Genomic DNA, 18,335 nt, shown 5'->3' with positions numbered 1-18,335 from the left:
ACTTGGAAAAACTAATAGCATTACGAGTTGTTTCTGGCTATGACATCACATGGACGAATCTGTGAGCCTTTGAAACCCTTTGTAAAGGCCTAAGTAAGAGAAAAACAAGGAGGAACAGGAGGGACTGATGGAATCCAGAAGCAAGGTTTATGCTTGGATGTGGGGAAATGGAAAGTTGGGACATTTGCACAACCACATACCAATTCTAATGAGCCAGCTTGGGCCCTGTTAGCTCCTCCTTACAAAATCCATCCATCCATCCATCCATTCATCCTAGTATGGTGAGGATTTAGCAGGGAGGTATGTGTGTGCTGATATGGGTTGAATTGTGTCTCCCCAAATTCATATGTTGAAGTGCTAACCCCCAGTACCTCAGAAAGTGGCTTTATTGGGATATAGAGTCACTGCAGATGTAATTAGTTAAGATGAGGTCATTAGGGTGGGTCCTAATCCAATATGACTGGTGTCCTTCTAAAAATGAGAAATTTGGACACAGGTGCACACAGAGGGAGAATGACATGTAAAGAAAAGGCAGAGATCAGAGCTTAGCGTCTACAAGCCAAGGGGCCCCAAGGATTGCCGGCATCCATCAGAAGTGAGAGGGCAGAGGCCTGAACGGATCTTCCCTCATGGCCTCAAAAGGAACCACCCTGCTGACACCCTGATCCAGGACTTCTGGCCTCCAGAACTGAGACTATCAATTTCTATGGTTTACCCCCAGTTTGTAGTACTTTGTTACAGCAACCCTACAAACGAATACAGACGTGATGGCACAAAGCTGACAGGCCCAGGCTGCCCAGGGGGTGTCAGCACAAATATCTTTGGGGCAGCAAATATGCTAATTTATTGTGAACAGACCAGATCTTCCTGCTTCCTCTACTCTCCAGCCATTTGCAAAGTCTTTTTTCTAGTGGTTTTAATGAATGACTCTGCGTTGGGAAGGACGACAACTCTTACTCCAGTGCAACATCCCCTTGGGGTGAGCACAGGCTGGGAGGGAGTGGGAGGAAGGATAAACCCCTCTCCCCAGTGAGACCACAGCACACGGCTCAGGTCCACAGAGGGAACAAGAGAACAAGAAGAAATGACTGGGACCAGGAGGGCTGGTGCCGACCCAGGAAACAACCCAAAGGGGTTGTTTCAGTCTCTTCTCACCAAGGGACGGCCAACAGAAACACCGACAGCTCTAGATGGGAATGCAGCCTGGCCGATGCCTGGCTGGTGAGACTCTGAGCCGAGAACCCCTCTCACCACACCGGACACCTGACCCACCAACACTGTGAGATGATGAACGGGTGCTGTTAGAAGCCACTAAGTGTGTGGTAATTTGTTACGCAGCATAGCTGACTAATACAACTGGGCAGATGTTGTAACTGAGTGACCAAGTGGAGGCCGGCACCCTGAGTCAGGACTGAAAGCAAAATGAAACCACTTTGGTGCAGAGAAGACTGACCTGGCGGGTACGTCCACTAACAGCTCCTGTCTTGGGAGGCTCGGGGCATCCCCGGGGCTCACCTGAGTCCGTGCAGGTCGCCACACCAGGGCCCAGGTCCTGTGGAGCAGCAGGAGGAAGTGTGGCCGCCACCCAGCACCTGTGCCTGACACTCTTGGTCAGCTTGAGAAGAGCCTGTGCAAGTGGACAATAAGTGATGGGTCCCCCATGGCAGCGGCAGCCACGTACACTGCCCAGGGACAGACGCCCTCTCAGGGCACTGCAGGGTGGTGCTGGGGGACAGGGGCTGGCCTCAGAGCCTCCCCCACTGCTGACCAAGGGCAGGCACAGGCCTCTAGCGGCCACCACGCAAGCTAAACACAGAGGGGCACTCGCACCTACAGGGAGACGCCCGGTCTCCACACGCGTCGCATCTGCCGGGGCCTGTCCCCACCCCCGCGGAGGCAGGAGGCTGATGAGGGCTGCTGCGGGTCCAGGCAGCCTGGGGACTCTGGGGGTGCGGGCGTGTTCACCTCTGGGCAGGGCTTGAGGGTGGGGAAGGCCCAGGCAGCCTGGGGCTCCACTGCTGACCACAGACCTGGACTGAATGCCGGGGGGGGGCTGTTCAAAGGCCAGGCCCCAGGGCTGCTACAGAGCCCCTCCTGGTGCGCTGTGCACACGGGGCGGCCCCTGGCGGGGAGCCCAGCACCCAGGACCCGCCAGGCACAACTCCCCTGACCCTGTCAGGGGCTGCCACAGGAGCTGCAGCTCCTACCAAGACCCCGCAGGCCCCGGACAGAAAATCTTCTCAAACAAAATTCAGACCATATCCCTCCTCTGCAGACACGTCTCACTCCCTGCTTCCCAGGTTACTTGGAGTAAAAGCCAGAAAGCCTTCCTGAGGCTCGAGGGGCCCGGCGTGCTCTGGCCCTCTCTCTGTCAACCTCCTCTCCCACTCTCTGCTTGTAGGCGCCTCCCAGCCGTGCTCCTTGCTGTCACAGACACGACAAGCGCACTACGGCCACAGGGCGTTGCATGGACATCACTAGGCCCAGAATGCATTTGTCTGGACGCCCCCAGAGGCCCCCATTCTTTTGATATCCGTTCCAACATCCTCTAACAGAGACGCTTTCCTTGGCCACCAACAGAATCTCCACTTCCTTCCCCCACCCTGCGTTATTGCTCCTGGGGCGCTTGTCTCCCTGACGCAGCACGCGTGTGCCGACTAGCGGTCTCACTCCGGAGAACGCGGGGCCGGCCGCGCAGCGACTTCTGTCTGTTCTGTTCACTGCTCTGCGCCCAGCATCAAAGACATCCCACCCCCCACCCCGCGAGCCTCCCAATCTGTATCCACTGAACACACGGCACAAATTCATTAGACACAGAGGAAAACTAGGTGCGGGCTGTCTGTGGGAATAAAGGCTTTCTCCTGTGGTCGAGTGCCAGACGGATTCGTGAACAAATCAACCCGCAGGGCCTCCTGAAACCTCACAGCTTTGGAGGTTTCTGTCTCTGCGTCCTCCTCCTCTCCTGCTGCATCCAGAAAGTGTCTGACGAAATGACTCCTCGCGAGGGCCTCCCCCACAAAAGATATGTCCACATCAAATCCCCAGACCTGTGACCGTGACCTTATTTGGAAAAAATGCCTTTGCAGATGTCAGGAAATTAAGGATCTGAAACGAGAATATCCTGAATTACCTGGGTGGCCCTAAACCCAATGACAAGCGTCCTCACAAGGGAAAGGGGAGAAGACAGAATCAGGGAGACAGCTACGCGAGCATGACGAAGAGACTGGGGTGAGGCAGCCACGAGCCCAGGAACACCTGGAGCCGCCAGGAGCCGGAAGAGGTGACGAAGGACCATCCCCGAGAGCTTCCAGCGGGGCTGCCGCCCAGCCCGCAGCCTGACTTCCGGCCTCCAGGACCGGGAGACTGTACATCTCTGCTGTTGAAGCCGTCCAGTCTGTAGTGCTCCGTATGGGACCGCAGGACACCAGTCCAGAGGGGAGGCTGTGGTCCAGTCCCGAGTCCATCTCTCACCCGCCGGGCGACCCAGGGGGTGACGTGGCCCAGACCCTGCTGCTCAGGCCCAGAACGGGCAGTAAAATAATCGCGGGTGGGTGCAGTGAGGACAAGGACGACCACGTCTGAAGGGCGGGCCCATCGCGGACGCCTCGGCGCCCAAGCGCTGGTGGGGGAGTGTGAGGCCACAGCAAGGGGGCCCGAGTGACGGAAGTGTCCAAAGCAGCGGGCACACCGACCACGTAATTCACAGACGGGGCACCTTCAGGGGTCTCTGGCAGTGAGACGGCCCTTCCCCGCCCGGGTTTCCCCTCAGCCAGTGGGCCCCGAACTGGCAAGAGGGTGGGGGCCGCCCAGAACCGTGATGACAGCCTCCCAGAAGATCACAGCTGCATCTTCCCCGAAGTTCCGAGCAGAGACCACGGGGCTCACGAGGACAACCCCGAGGGCTCACCATCCCAAAGAGCGGCCCAGTACGTATTGTGCCCAGATAAGCCCTGACTTTCATCTCATTTGAGGACCAGCTGCAACCTCGAGTTCACATATTCCAGCCCCGCCTACCTGTGACCAGACCTGGTTCTGTGGTGGTTTTCAAACCCATTTCTAGAACACGTTGCGCTAGAGCTCATATTTTTAGAAGATATAATTTATTTGTATATTATCTGTGCATTCCTTTAAAAATGAATCCCGTCATGTTTTAAAAGTGAAAAGGTTTTGTCTGGCGGGGGGTGCCCACTCTGTGTGGCTTGCGCGATCTTAGTTCCCTGACCAGGGATCGAACCTGCGCCCCCTGCTATGGAAGTGCAGAGTCTTAACCACTGGACCGCCAGGGAAGTCCCGGAAAGGACTTTAAATGAAATCCCAGGTGTGTTACATGCTACAGAGAGACCGTTGTTATGGGAAAACACTGTAGCTTGTCAGGCTGGACCATCCACTTACCGAGCAGGGCTGTGCCCTCAGACATCTCCTCCCCGCGGGCCAGCGCGGCCTCCTGGGCGCCATCTGTCCTGGGGCGGGGAGGGCAGCCAGGGGCCTGCACCACTGGGGTCCCCCACCAGCCCCCTGGGAGGCCCAGGGAAGGAGCCTGGTCTTCACTGGTCAGTCCCTGTGGCCACGGGGTGGGGGCCAGGACAGAGACATGCACACAGAGAGTGGGCAGGCCCCTAAGGGTGGAGGCCTGCACAGCCGTCGGGGCACGTGTGGGTGTGGGGACGAGTGTGACACGAGAGCACACACGCTCAGGCTCCCGTGACCATGGAAACAGCAGCGGTCTCCGCATGCTGCACTCGTGCACACCGGGGTCTCATTCACACGCCGTCCCTCAAGGGATGGTTTCGGGCCTCATCATTTTCTTCTATAACATGGGAATAATTACACCCACATGGCAAGGACTAGGGACAGTGCGTTGAAAGCGGACGTGCCTGGCCTAGGACAAATGCTCCGGAAGCTGCAGTACTTTCCCACTGGATTCCCACAAGACTGGAGATTAAGGAAATAGAGCAGTGAGTCCACAGCCAAAACAACAACACAGCGTTTTAACAAGGCACCGTCACACACAGATCCGCACTGTGGGATCCCGTGGCGCTTGGGGTGCAGCCCACCCCCCTGCCTCCCCTCCCTGGGGCCCTCACGGCTGCTGTTCCCATTCCACGAGGTCAGCAGGACCTCTGAGGGCCCCCGGGGAGATCACTGAAGGACAGTAAAGACTGCAGCTTGGTTCCAAATACTAAATGTAAACAAGACACTGAAAACTAGCTCATTTCCCGTTTCCTCTAGTTAAGCAGCACGACCACTGATGTCCCGTGAGATGAGCCGGTAGGAGGGAACAAGCGTCCTTTGTGTTCTCCAGACTGTCTCCTGCCCACCTCCGTCCAAGCCCACAGGCTCCTGCCCTGCCCAGGCCCATCAGGGCTCCCATCTGGGGAGACAGAAGCAAGTATCGTGTCATCAGAATCCCACCAGCGCCTATGCCAGCTGGGGACAGTCACCAGGCAGCAGGGAGGGCTTCCTGCGGGCGGAAGCACGGCCTGGCAAGAGGCGTGACTCTACCGTCTGTAAGTCCATGAAGACCCCAGCCGCCCCACACACGGGGCCCATAGTGCCCGAGGACTCCGCCTCCCCAGCCTTGGGCAGCCCCACCCGGCGCCTGCCACCTATAAGCTCTGACCTGGTTCTGCTGCCTGCGACCCCTGCGGAACCGGAACCCTCAGGGCTCCCCGCCTCCCCACCTTCCCGCCACCTTCCGGCGTGGTGCTTGTCCACCGCACACACACCCCGTAGCCCTGCCTGTACCCGGGTGGGGCATTTCTCGCAGATTCTGGCCTCATGGCCCACTCCCCACAGAGCTGCTGACCACAGCATCTGAGAAGTGCCGGCCTCCCTCCCCCTGGGCAAGGGCTTCTGCCTCCCGGGCCCCCATCCTGGCCCCAGGGCCAGCGCCCAGGAAAATCAACCAGGAGCCTGGAAGAGGGCCTGGCTCTGAGGAGGTCAGGCCCATCTGTGAAGTCAGGTGAGCACCTGCTACGGGGTTGGGGGTGGGGGCACATGAGGCCCTAGCTGGGTGCACCTGCCCTCGATGGGCCCTGGGCTGGTGGCAGGGAGGGGAGGCCCTGCCGTGGGGAGGGCTCCCAGGGTGGGGCTGGGAAGTCAGGAGAGGTCAGACAGCTCAGGCTAAGGGCCTTTGGGCATCACTCCCCTGCTGTCTAGGCAGGAGAATGTAACCTCCCAGGACCTCAGTTTACTTGTCTGTAAAATGGGAAAACAGTACCACCACTCAGGGTCCTCTGGAGAAGGACTCACAGTGGGGGTGGGATGGTGGGTGCGCGAGTCAGCCTCGTGCTGTGTGGCCCTGGGTCTGTAACACGGGGCTAATCACAGCCTCTGCAAAGGGCCGGGGGTGCCAGCTGTGAGGCTGGGGGTGGGGGGGCGGCCTCAGGGCCACAGGCTCCCACCACCACCGTGGTCCAAGAGGCCAGCCCCGGAAGGTCATGCAGGAGCTGGGCATCAAGCAGGGCCCAGTCCAGGAGTGCCCGAGGTCTGCCCCAGGCTGGTCTGTGGGCACACGTCCCACTGTGCCCACCTGGAGTCTCTGGTGATCACTATGGTGATCCAGAAGGAACGTCCCCCGCGACACTTATGGGGAACAGCCAGGGAGCAGCAGCCAACCCCTCGTCACCAGGGACACTCTGCAGAGCCCTTAGGGGCTGAGGAAGTTCCGGGAACCCGCGGCTTCCCCAGGCAGGGAGGACAGAGGGCAGACACCCTGCCTGGTGCCTGCCGTCCTCACTGAGCCATCCTGCCCTGGCGACTGACTGGTGGCGTGGCCTCGGCCAGCAGGGTGGACCTGGGCTCCGTCAGAGCCACCTCCCCCGTCACAGGCCACAGGCTGTGCTCAGAGGAGGAAGGCCACCCAGGCGGGTCCCCCTGGAGTCCAGAGGGAGGGAGAGCCAGCGGCTCCCAGGTCCATCTCATCCGCCGGCCACACCCCCCCAGAGGTGGGTCTGTGAAACAGGGGGCAGCTCCTCCTCCAGGGCTGGGGAGGGCCTGATGCAATGGTGCCATGTGACTGGAGGGTGGCAGCCCCAGCAGGTGGCCTCCCGTGTCGCTATGGCGACCCCTCCATGGACCCCACAGCTGCCCTGGCAGGTCCTACGTGTCCACCAGTCCCTGGCAAATCTGCCTCTTCCAGCTTTGTCCACTCATGAGGCTACAATGTTGCCAGGGCTCAAGGGGGTGGCGGGTACGGCAGAGCTGGGCAGGGCCCCCAAGCAGCTGCTGACACCCACCACCTATATCTAGTAAGGAAATTGAAATTGTAGTTAAAAACCTTTCCATAAAGAAAACTCCAGGCCCAGATGGCTTCACTGATGAATTCTACCTAATATTTAAGTCAGAAATAATACCACTTATACAAAAAATCTTCTGGAAAATTGAATAAGCGGGAATGTTCCCCAACTCATTTGAGGATCTCAGCATTACTCTGATACCCAAACCTTAAAAGGACATTACCAAAAAAGAAAAGTACTGCCTAACATTCCTCACAATCAGATGCAAAATCCTTAACAAAAGTTTAGCAAATTGAAGCCAACAATACGTAAAAAGGATAATACCTAGTGACCAAGTAGGGTTCATCCCAAGAATGCAATGGCTTAACATCTGAATATCAATCAATGTAATTTATCACATTAACAGACTAAAAAATTATAACTATATGACAATCCCAAAAGATGCAGAAAAAGTACTTGAGAAAAGTCCAGCAAACCGGGAATAGAAGAGAACTTCCTGAACCTGAAAAAGGGCATCTATAAACATCCTACAGCCAACATCACACTTAATGGTAGATACTGAATGCTTTCCCTCTGAGAGCAGGAACAGGGCAAAAATGTCTTGTGTCAACTCTTCTGTTCAACATTGTATTTGGAGGTCCTCCCCAGTGCAAAAATGCAAGAAAAAGAAGTAAAAGACATCTAATTAGAAAGGAGACATAAAACTGGCTTTATTCACAGATGACAACATCTGTGTAGAAAATCTGATGAAATCTTCATAAAAACTACCATATCTAACAATGTGAGTTTAGCAACGTTTCAGGAGATAAGATCAATATACAAGAATCAAGTATATCTATATAAGCAATGAACAATTGGAAACTGAAATTATAAAGCAATACCATTTACAATAGCATCAAAAATATAAAATATTTAGGGATAAATCTGGCAAAAGATGTGCAAGACCTCAACAACACAAAGTGTAAAACTTTGCTGAAAGAAATTAAAGACCTAAATAAATGGAGAAATATACTGTGTTCATGAATTTGAAGATTCAGTATTACTAAAGTGTTAATTTTTCCCTAGTTGACCTATAGATTAAACACAATTCCAAGCAAAGTCCTAGCAGGCTTGGTTTTTTTTATTTTTTATTTTTTTGGTAGAAATTGATGACCTGGTTCTAAAATTCATGTGAAATACAAAGGACCCAGAAGAGCCAAAACAACTTTGAAAAAAAGGAACTAAGTTGTAGATTTATACTACCTGACTTTAAGGCTCATTATAAAGCTACCATAATCAAGACAGTGTGATGTTGGTGTCAATACAGACAAACAGAACAATGGAACAGACTAGAAAATCCAGAAATATATGGTCAACTGATTTTTGACAAAGGTGCAAAGGCAATTCAGTGGAGAAAGGATAGTCTTCAACAAATGATACTGGAATAATTGGCTATCCTTATGCAAAAACAAAATAAAACTTTGATCCATACCTCACACCATATACAAAATTAACTCATAATGGATCATAGACCTAAATGAAAAACCTAAAAGTATAAAACTTTTAGAAGAAACAGAAGAAAAATCTTTGTGACTTTAGGTTATGAAAATAACCCTTAGATATGACATCAAAATCACAATCCATGAAAAAAACATGGATACACTGGACTTGCTCAAAATTAAGAAATTTTCCTCTTCAAAAGATACTCTTAGAATGAAAAGACAAGCCATAGACTGGGAGAAACGATTTGCAAATTATATATCTGATAAAGGACTTGTATACAGTATAAATAAAGAACTCTCAAAACTCAATAAGGACACAATGAAAAGAAACAGCAAAAGATCTGAATAGACACTTCACCAGAGTATAGGCCGATGGCAGGTGAACACATGAAAAGGTGCTCAGTGTCATGAGTCCTTAAGGAAAGGCACATTAACACTGCGATGAGACACTACTCACACCATTGGAACAGCTAAAGGTAAGAAGCCTGACCATGCTGACGGCTGGCAAGGCTGTGGAGGAACTGGAACTCTCATACGCTGCAGTTTTATCGTATGACAATTATATTTCCATAAAGCTGTTTAAAACAACTTTAAAATACCAGACTGTGTTCTCACTGTGCTTACAGGCCACCGCCTCGGATGCTGGGCCTTCCTCCCGGAAAAACATCACCTGCCCTGCTGCCCTCCAAAGCTCTCTGGGGTTCCCCACCCCCACCTCCTCTTTCCCCCTCTGCACCTTCTGGCACCTGGGCCCCTCTATTCAGGTCTCAGTGAAGTCACTGCCAGGGCAGGTGCTCGCTGAAGGAGCCGCCCTGCACCCGGCCGGCACTCTGCGTCTTAGGAGTCAAGTTTATCTTCTCCGGGACCAGGGGCCTTGAAGGCCGGCACTGGGTGGGATCACGAGGTGGGGCGGGTAGCCTGGGGGGGGGTCGGGCCAGGGGCTGTCCTGGGTGCCGGGCTCAGTGCCCCTGCACCCGCTCCCCCCCAAACTGTGGCCGCTGCCCCGCCAAGCCCTCCTCCCGGCCCAGAACACAGCGCTCAACACCCAGCTGTGAGTTAGTCAGAAAGACTCCAGACGCTGGGGAGGCCCGTCTAGGAGGAGGGCAGCACCCCTCCCAGGACCCCCAGACCCAGCCCTGCCCTCTGACCCCAAGCCGGTACTCAGCCTGGCTTCTCTCTCACCCCGCGGAGCCCCGTCACTTGTGAACGGTCGATCTGATGACAGTCATTAGGCCTAATCTGTTTTTCAAGCGTCTCATTAATTCCAAGTTCTCCTCTATTTTTAAACCGCTCAATCATTCTCGTTTTTCCTTCCAGGGGCAGGACGTGGGTGGGAGACCCTGGGGCTCCGTGCGGCAGCCGGGACACCTGCCACGGGGACAACGGCTTGCGCCCACTGCCCAGCCCCAGGGAGGCTCTGGCGACACAGCCGCGATGTGTCCATCCCGATGGGGCGGGAACTGGGCACCGGGCGGGGGCGGGGGTGGGGCAGGAGCTGGTGCCTAGGGTCACACAGCCGCCAGGAAGGGGTTAGGGTTAGATCCAGCCCGACCCCGTCACTGCATGCTGGAGGTGGTCCCCTGCGGAGCCCCCAGCAGCCCCCAGCAACGGGGCAGGCGGGGCCAGCCAGCAGCTCCTGAGTCTCGGCTCACTGAGCCGTCGGTCAGTCCAGGCAGTGCCCTGTCCCCGTCACTCCCATGTCTTGGTTCACACCCCTTACCCTCGCAGGTGCCAGCTCAGGACGCGCACCCCAGGACACCCCCCCCCCGGTCCCGACGGCCAGCACCAGAGGCTGTGGGTGTTGATCGTACACTGGAAAGGATCGTACATCCTTCCAGGCCGTGGCGGCTGGTGGACAGCAGTGGCCCTGGGACAGGGCAGGGGCTGAGCGGCCCCTGGCTCTATCTGCTGGGGGGAAAGTGGGTTCAGTGAAGCGTGGACAGAGCAGGTCACAAGTGCAGCCCGGGGCCTCTGGGAAGGTTTGCCAGTGACAGAGCCCCGCTCACCACATGCTGCTCGAGGAGGCTCAGCCGTGCCAGCTGCATCCGGCCCTCCCCCGGCTGGGCAGCAAGGCCGGGCTGACGTCCACAGGCACTCGCGGGGCGGCCTGGCGGGGCCCAGGAGGACCTCCAGCAGCCCTCTCCGTACGGGGAAGCAGTCCGTGGCCGTGGGGGGCTGGAGCCCTGCTCCAAGGAACAGAGGCTGTGGCCTCCTCTCTGTAGCCCCAGCTGCTCAGGGCTGGACCCAGGGCGTCCCCAGGTCCCTGGGGTCCCCACCCCGGCAAAGGGCAGTGGAGCCTGGGTGGAAGCACCGGAGGGCCGCGGCTAGCAGGAAGGCGGGGCGTCCCCTGGAGTCGGAGCCAGGCGGGCAAAGAGCACAGTCAGCGAAGCACAGAGCTGTCGGCCCAGGACTAAGCTCCGCCGCGACGTCTGCGACCTCCCTGTCCAGCGGCCACCCCCCTGCCCCGTGGGGAGTGAGGAAGTGGAGGAGGGGCTGGGAAGCAGTGAGACCGGTGATGGGGCAGGGAGGCGGCTCAGGACTGGTAACAGCAACGGACGAGGCAAGTAACAGCCCGAACAGCAGCGGTGAGTACGGACCAGGGCGGGTGAGACGCGGGCGAGCAACAAGGAACGGAGTTACTCGCTAACAAGAGGCCTCTTGGCTCCTCCTCAAGGGGCCGCCAGCCCACGGGCGCCCTTCCTCCCCTGGACCCCCTCCCGCTGCGTTCACGGGGCAGGAACACACGCTCCAGGGCCACCCCCCAGGCAGGCGAGGAAGCACCGCGCGTCGGAAAGTCCCCTCGAGGAGATGTCCCCAAGGTCCACTCTTTGCCACTACCACCACACTCAGCAAGCAAGGAGCACGTGTCACCAGTGCTCGGGGCACAGGTCACCAGTCTAAGGGCAGAAGCTCAGAGGCCTGTGCCCTTCCAGATTCCTATCATTCTAACCAAACTGACAGCCAGGGAGGCCCCCTAATGGGGAGGCAAAGGCACCGCCAGCCGCGGAGCTGAGTAACACAGAGCAGGCCAAGCCCGCCGGTGGCACAAGTGGTGACGGTTCCTGAGCCCTGAGCCAGGGCCCGGGGTGGGCCTGCCCATGTGTCACGATGGCCGTCGGCCCCGGCCCCCTGGCCCCCTCCAGTGGGCGGAGACAGCCTCAGAAGGCAAGCCGGCCTGGGCCTCTCACTACGCACCAGGGCAGAGCAGAGTTAACGGCAAAGAAGGAGACCCTGGGACACCAGGAGGCAGTGAGGGGAATGTCCCCCGGCCTTGGGGTGGGAGGAACGGCACCGCAGACCGACTGGAGGGAAAGAGAGGCAGAGGACCCGAGTCTCTAGAATGCTCATGAATTTAATTACACAAAACAAAATTGAAGACATCTGTAAATCGGAAGACGTCAACAAATAAGACCAAAGGGCAAATAACAAATTGGGGAAAGCTACCTTCAACAAAGACACCAGGCAGAAGGAACATTTCCAAGTCAGCAAGAAAGACACGAAAACCCAACTGGAAAACAGGCAAAAGACAGGCAGAGTCAATTTGCAGAAGAATCAGGAGGAAATGCCCAGGGACACCGATCACCAGAGAAACACAAAGCAGAGCAGCGACTCCACTTTGCCTCCCAGATGAGTCAGTGCAGCCAGCGCTGCCCAGGCGGGAGGAAGGGAGTGTGATGGCAAGGGTCATGCCTCCGCTGGGGCGACTCTACTCCTAAGGGTGGATTCCAAGAGACAGACACAAAACCGTAAGGAGAGGGACCACAAGGCTAATCGACAAAGTACGGAAATGGGAAAACGTACAGCAAGTTAGCGTTAAGTCCTACGAATACTGTGTTTTAATGAATTTTGCAGATAAATGATCATTAAATAATATTCAGTGAAAAAAAAAATAAAACTGCTCATCAGATTTGGAATGGTTTTTATTTCCTTCTTTTACTCTTTTTTATGTTTTCATAAGTTTCTACAATGAATGGGGACCACAATTATAGTTAGAAAAAAGCAAGAGTCAGTGTTATTTTTTCAGGAAGGTTGGAAACACACTTTAGTAAAATGTCCACAGAAAGGACCAAACAGACCCAAGAGAGGGCAAGTTTCCGTCTTCTAGACCAGTGAGCTCTCCAGCCAGCCTCGAGAGTGTGGACAGCTCTGGATGATGAGGTGAGTCTAGGCAGAAAACAGGAAGCTTTTAAAAATGCTAAGTTTTCCCAAAAAAGGTTAATCTTCAAGCACTGAAAAGGTAAGAAAGAAAAGAGCTGAAGGACGCTTGGTTCTGAAACGTTCTGCCCAGGACTGTGCTGGGGTGATGTCCCCCACCCCGGGCATCAGCACGGCAGGAACCGGCCTGCGTGCAGCGGGCTGAAGGCCGGGCCTGGGGGAATGTGCAGGGCTCTTCCCGCCCGGGCCCTTGCTCCAGGACCCACCTCCGGCCTGCGCCGTCCCCCCCGCAGCCCCGTCCTTCCACCCGGAGGCTGTGCGCTGCTTGGGTGGGAGGTGACACTCCGGGTGTCCCCGGGGAACGTGGCCCCAAAAGCAGACTCGTGGTCACGGCTTGGTGCGTCCCCTTCATGACACCCGACTCAAAGGTGGCACAGAGGTCTGAGGCTGCACCCGTCTGACTCACGCACGGGGCCACACGTGCGGTCACTCCTCCTCCCGCGCGTGGCAGGGGCCACAGGGGGAACTGCTGGACAGGCAGGCCTCATGGTCAGCTCAGGACGTCGGCTCGTCACGGCCGAGTGATGACCAAGCACGTCACCAGACAGACGGGCTCTCGCTCAGGCAGGTCAAGGGTGATGCCAGCCCCTCCAGGCACTTCGAGCCACGGCGGGTGCCAGCCTCTCCGGGGTCCGTCTCTCCGTCTGCCAGGGGCGGGGGGTCACCTGCACCTGACACAAGCCTGGTTGTGTTCATGGGAAGCTGCGCACCGACGATACTAACAACGCCAACCAAGGCCAGGGATCTCGCCGTCCGAGTTCTGGTGAACTTGCTGCCTGTGTGAGGCTGGTCTTCTGTGTCTGTCTGTCTGTTTCAACAGGCTGCTTTCGCCCCTCCATTCGTGTTAGATCACGTTCCGCAAGGTCGGGCCGCCTCTCGCGCACCCTGCTCAGCCACCCAGGAACCCACGTGCGACGTGAATGGATCATGCTTCCCATGTCTGCGCTGCCCGCGGAGGGCACGGGCGCCACCTGCTGACCTGATTCCCAGCTGCTCCTGGCGCAGTGCTGGGCCCCGGGCGCCGCTGTCCACGGTCCTGGCCCAAAGGCCTGGCTGCCCTGATCCCACGGCCACCCTCAGACCCTCTGCACCTTCTGGAAATGCTTCCCTGGGAGACGGGAGCGTCTCCCGAGGCCTCCATGGAGGCTGTTTCCTTTTCTCAGCTCAGCTTCTGCGTTTGTGCTAAGCCAGAGGAGGCCTGGGAAGCTGCCGGCCTGACGTGAACGAGCAGTGTCCACGGCGGGACACGTCAGGAAAGCAGGAAGGGGTTCCAGACAGAGTAAGTGTCCACTGGCTGTCACCTGGACACAGAGCAAGAAAAGGGGGGCAGGTCAAAAGCTGAAAAGTCCACGTATCTGGTCAAAGAATTTGTGATGGTTTCATATCAGCCTTGTACGAAAATGATTCACTTACCAGTCAACTCTGGGCCACTGAGTTGGAGGCCCTGAGGGAGGAAGCCGCCCTTTAAGTTGTGGACAATAATTCATTCCACTGGACATTATGATGTTGGACTTGCACCTAAAAAACGGCCTCATCAAAAAGAGCTGCTCATTGGGACTTCCCTGGTGGTCCAGTGGTTAAGAATCCACCTTCAAATGCAGGGGGTGCAGGTTCAATCCCTGGTCAGGGAGCTAAGATCCCACACGCCATGGGGCAACTAAGCCCGCGTGCTGCAACTACTAAGCCTGCGTGCTCTGGACCCACGTGCCACAACTAGAGAGAAGCCCACGCGCCACAACGAAAGATTCCGCGTGCTGCAAGGAAGATGCCGCATCCCGCAACTAAGGCCCGATGCAGCCAAACAAATAAATAAATAAATAAATATTAAAAAAAAAAAATAGCTGCTCATCGCAGCGCCGTCTGTAAGAGCAAGACTGGAAACAGCCACAAGGCAGGTGGCAGGGCCTGACCGCACGGTGGTCCAGCCACACAGTGCGGTCCCACGTGGCTGCAATTGACAGCGGGGACATCTCTAGAAACTGTCATGGACAGGCCACAGGCTTTCAGGCTAGAAGGTCAGGAAAGCAAGGCAGAGAAGGACGAGGTCCTCTTCCAAAGAACGGGAGCGGAAAACATGTGCCCGTGTGTGTGTGCCCGTCTGTCCGTGTGTGTGTGTCCGCGTGTGTGTACATCCTTGCTTCTACTTTTTAGTGTCTGTGTGTGTGTGTGCGTGTGTGCCCATGTGTGTGTGTCCGTGTGTGTGTACATCCTTGCTTCTACTTTTTAAATTGAAGGATAAATTATAAAAAATTGGAAAACTGTAACTTTAGCAGAGGAGGAGAATAAGGTGGAAAGACAGATTTCTCTGGGTATATCTTCTTTTGTAGATTTGGCCAGGAACCATGCAAATTTTTCACATAATCATAAAATTAAATTAAATGCAAATGGCAATCTCTATACAGCTCATGCTAAATGGAACATATTAACCTGCTGTGGGTAAAGCTTGGGCATGACCTCAGAAACAGAACGATTCCAAGTGAGTTGAAAGCAGTCACTCAGCTGTATATTCTAGTGGGATATGCCCGAAGGTCAAAAGAACTGTTAAAAAAACTCTGAGATGATGACAAGTATTGGTGAGGATGTGGAGAAAGAGGAGCCTCGCACATGACCGGGGAATGAAAACTGCCCCGTGACAGCTCCTCAGATCGTAGAGGCACCGTGTGAAGCACTGATTCTCTCCTAGAGAGACACCCAAAGAACTGAAAACTCACAAACACACAAAATGTTCACAGATGTACACAGATGTTCACAGCATTACTCAATGATAACCAAAAAGTGGAAAGGACACACCCGCCCATCGACAGATGAACAAAATGTGGTCCATCCGTACAGTGGAATATTATTCAGCCATAGAAAGGAAATCCTGACACCTGCAAGAAGGTGGGTGAACCTTGAAAACATGGTGCTCAGCAAAAGAAGCCAGCCACAAAAGGTCACGTAATGAGTGATTCTACTTATATGAAACGTCCAGAATAGGCAAATTCACGGAGCCAGAAAGTAGATTTGTGGCTGCGAGGGGCTGGGCAGTGCCTACAGAACCCACACAGAAAAGGCTGCGGCGGAGCCTCCGAGTTCAACTCAAGAAGAAAGAGCGGCCCTGAACCCCACGGGCTCCCGGCCAGCCCCTGCCCACTGCTGGGGTAGCGGGCCACACGCTGCTGCAGCAAGAAGGCGGCAGTGGCTGCACAGCCCTACAAGGCGTCTGCCCCTGCACCCAGACGGCCCCTCCCTGCTGATCGCTCCTCTGTGCACAGCTCCCACGGCTGCGGGCAGGGGCCTGTCCAGCCTCCGGGCTGAGCCCCCTCCCCTCCCCATCCTCCCACCTCCCTTTGGACACAGTGAAGCCAGGATGGGAGCCTGCAAGGCAGGGTCTGGTGAGAGGATAGTGCAACAGCCGCGTGTGAAGCCCCGAGGCTGGGCCCGGCTCCTCCTTTCCCACGTCCAGGATGGGGGCCGGGGGCATGTGGTGGGCGCCGGGGCAGTGCTAGTTGAATCTGCTTCATTCAGGATAAAGCCCTGGGTGTGGGGCAGGGGAAGGAAGAGCTGCCGTGAGTCAGAGGTGCAGGAGCCAGGGTGTCACAGAGCCCTGCCCCCCCTTCCTGCTCAGCTGCCTCTGGCGGAGAGAACAGGGTCCTGGGAGCACTGCCCGAGAATCTGCCCCAGGGTGGTCTCGGGATCCCACCGCTGCCCCCGGGGCAGGGCTGAGGGTCTGTGTGGCTAACCGCGGCCCACGGGAGCTGCCACGCGGGTCAGGTGGGTGCTGGGCCCCAGCCCCGGCCGGTCCGCACACGCCGGTCACACCACAGCAATGAGAAGGGGCGAACCGAGGGCCCGGCGCTGCGCCCACTCACCTGAAGGTGCCCGTCACGCCAGAAACGGGGCGGTCGGGGCTACGGGGGACGCTTCTCGGTTGGATGTGGCAACTGGGTCCCGGCAGGCCTGACCAGCAGCTAAACCGACTAGAGGTGAGTCCAGGGGCCAGAGCGGCTCTTACCTGGAGCCCGACAGGTGCTGGGGCTCCTCCCCGGCTGCCCCTCCACGCCGACTCTCCTCCCCGGCCTCCGAGGGCTGCCCGGCCTCAGCCTCCTTTGGCTCACTCGCTCCGCCGCCCCCTCCAGGCAGCCCGTCTGCCGCGTCCACCTGGGGCCCTGAGGTGTGTGCCAGGCACTTGTCGGAAGTGGGGGCTTTGGGCTCCTGCCCGCCAGGGGCGTCTTCCGAGGGCCGGGGGTCCGGGGCGCCCAGCGCCGCGGGCAAGGCGGCCGGGGCCGGCCGGGCCTCCAGCAGTCCCGCGGCCGAGCCCTTGGCGCAGGCCTTGGCGGAGCCCACGTAAGAGGAGCGGATGACGCCTCCCGAGCCGCACTTGCCCCGCAGGCTCTCCGCCGCGTCCTCCCTGCTGCCCGCGCAGCCCCTGCAGCACACGCAGGAGTTCAGGAGGCTGTTGGCAGCCGCGGCGCCGAGTTTGTGGGCGCCGCCCTCCGTCCCCGCGGCCGCCGGCTCCCCCGGGGAGACGCCGTTGCCGGGGACTTCCGGGTTGGCGAGGGCAGAGTCCAGGGAGGTGGGCGACTTGGGGTTGAAGATGACCGTGGCCGAGAGCTTCATGCCCCCCGTCCGGTGGGCGATCAGCTCGGCCGTCTGGGCGTCCTCCGCACTCGCCTCCCAGCCGTCCAGCTGTGGCTGGGGGTCCAGGCAGCTGCAGGAGCCGGGGCCCCCCGCCCGCGTCTCGTCGCCGGGCGCGCTCGTGCTGCTGCGCAAGTCCTCCCGCTCGGCTGCGGCGGCTGCTCTGACCCCCGCCTCTCGGCTCTCCCCGCCCCGCCCTCTCTCCCGGGGGTCGGCCCTGGCGTCGCCTGCCCACCCAGACCGGCCGCCCGGGGGCTCCGCCGCCCCGTCCACATCCTCCATGAAGAACACCCTCCCCTCGTCCTCGTCGCTGCCCGGCGGCAGCCGCGGGCAGCCCGGGGATGCCTGCCCGAGGGGACCGCCCTCGGCGCCCGGCCTGTGCGCAGGGGGCTGGCAGGCGTTGGGCGGGGACAGGAGGGAGGACATCACGTCCCCGGCCCTGTGCACCATGCGGCTGAGCTGCTCCAGCTCCTGGTCGTCATTCTGCATGGAGCACGCCAGCTCCGCCTCTGCATGCCTGGGCTCCGCCGGGGCGAGGGGTGCGGGCAGGGCGGGCTCCAGGGCAGGGGGCACCGGCGTGTCCGCCCGGATGGGGAGCTCCACATCTTGGGAAATACAGAGGTTCCGTTCCAGCGTGTGAAGCTCCTCCTCGGTCAGGGTCCGCAGCAAATCCCTACAAGGGTCAAGGCAGAAGAGAAGAGTGTGGGTCCCAGAGGCCACACCAGCCCCCAGGCCGAGCGGGCTCGGCACCAGCAGAAGAGCAACACGGTGTCCACTGCCTGCA

At 57.6% G+C, this 18,335-nt stretch overlaps 1 protein-coding gene across 3 annotated transcripts in view; it reads right to left on the bottom strand.

Annotated features, from left to right (window-relative positions):
• ZFYVE28 (zinc finger FYVE-type containing 28) overlaps nucleotides 1–18,335 on the bottom strand; it is a 118,168-nt gene that overhangs the window by 14,854 nt on the left and 84,979 nt on the right. For all 3 annotated transcript variants that reach the window (XM_057546543.1, XM_057546544.1, XM_057546545.1), the window contains one exon: nucleotides 16,929–18,224. In XM_057546543.1, the coding sequence (XP_057402526.1) occupies nucleotides 16,929–18,224 (1,296 nt within the window). The remainder of the gene's footprint in view (nucleotides 1–16,928; nucleotides 18,225–18,335) is intronic.

This window comes from Balaenoptera acutorostrata, chromosome 5, assembly GCF_949987535.1.
Source record: "Balaenoptera acutorostrata chromosome 5, mBalAcu1.1, whole genome shotgun sequence".
In the NCBI taxonomy this organism is placed as follows: Eukaryota; Metazoa; Chordata; class Mammalia; order Artiodactyla; family Balaenopteridae; genus Balaenoptera; species Balaenoptera acutorostrata.
The sequence above is the reverse complement of the archived record's forward strand: the minus strand, read 5'-3'. Positions and strand labels throughout refer to the sequence as shown.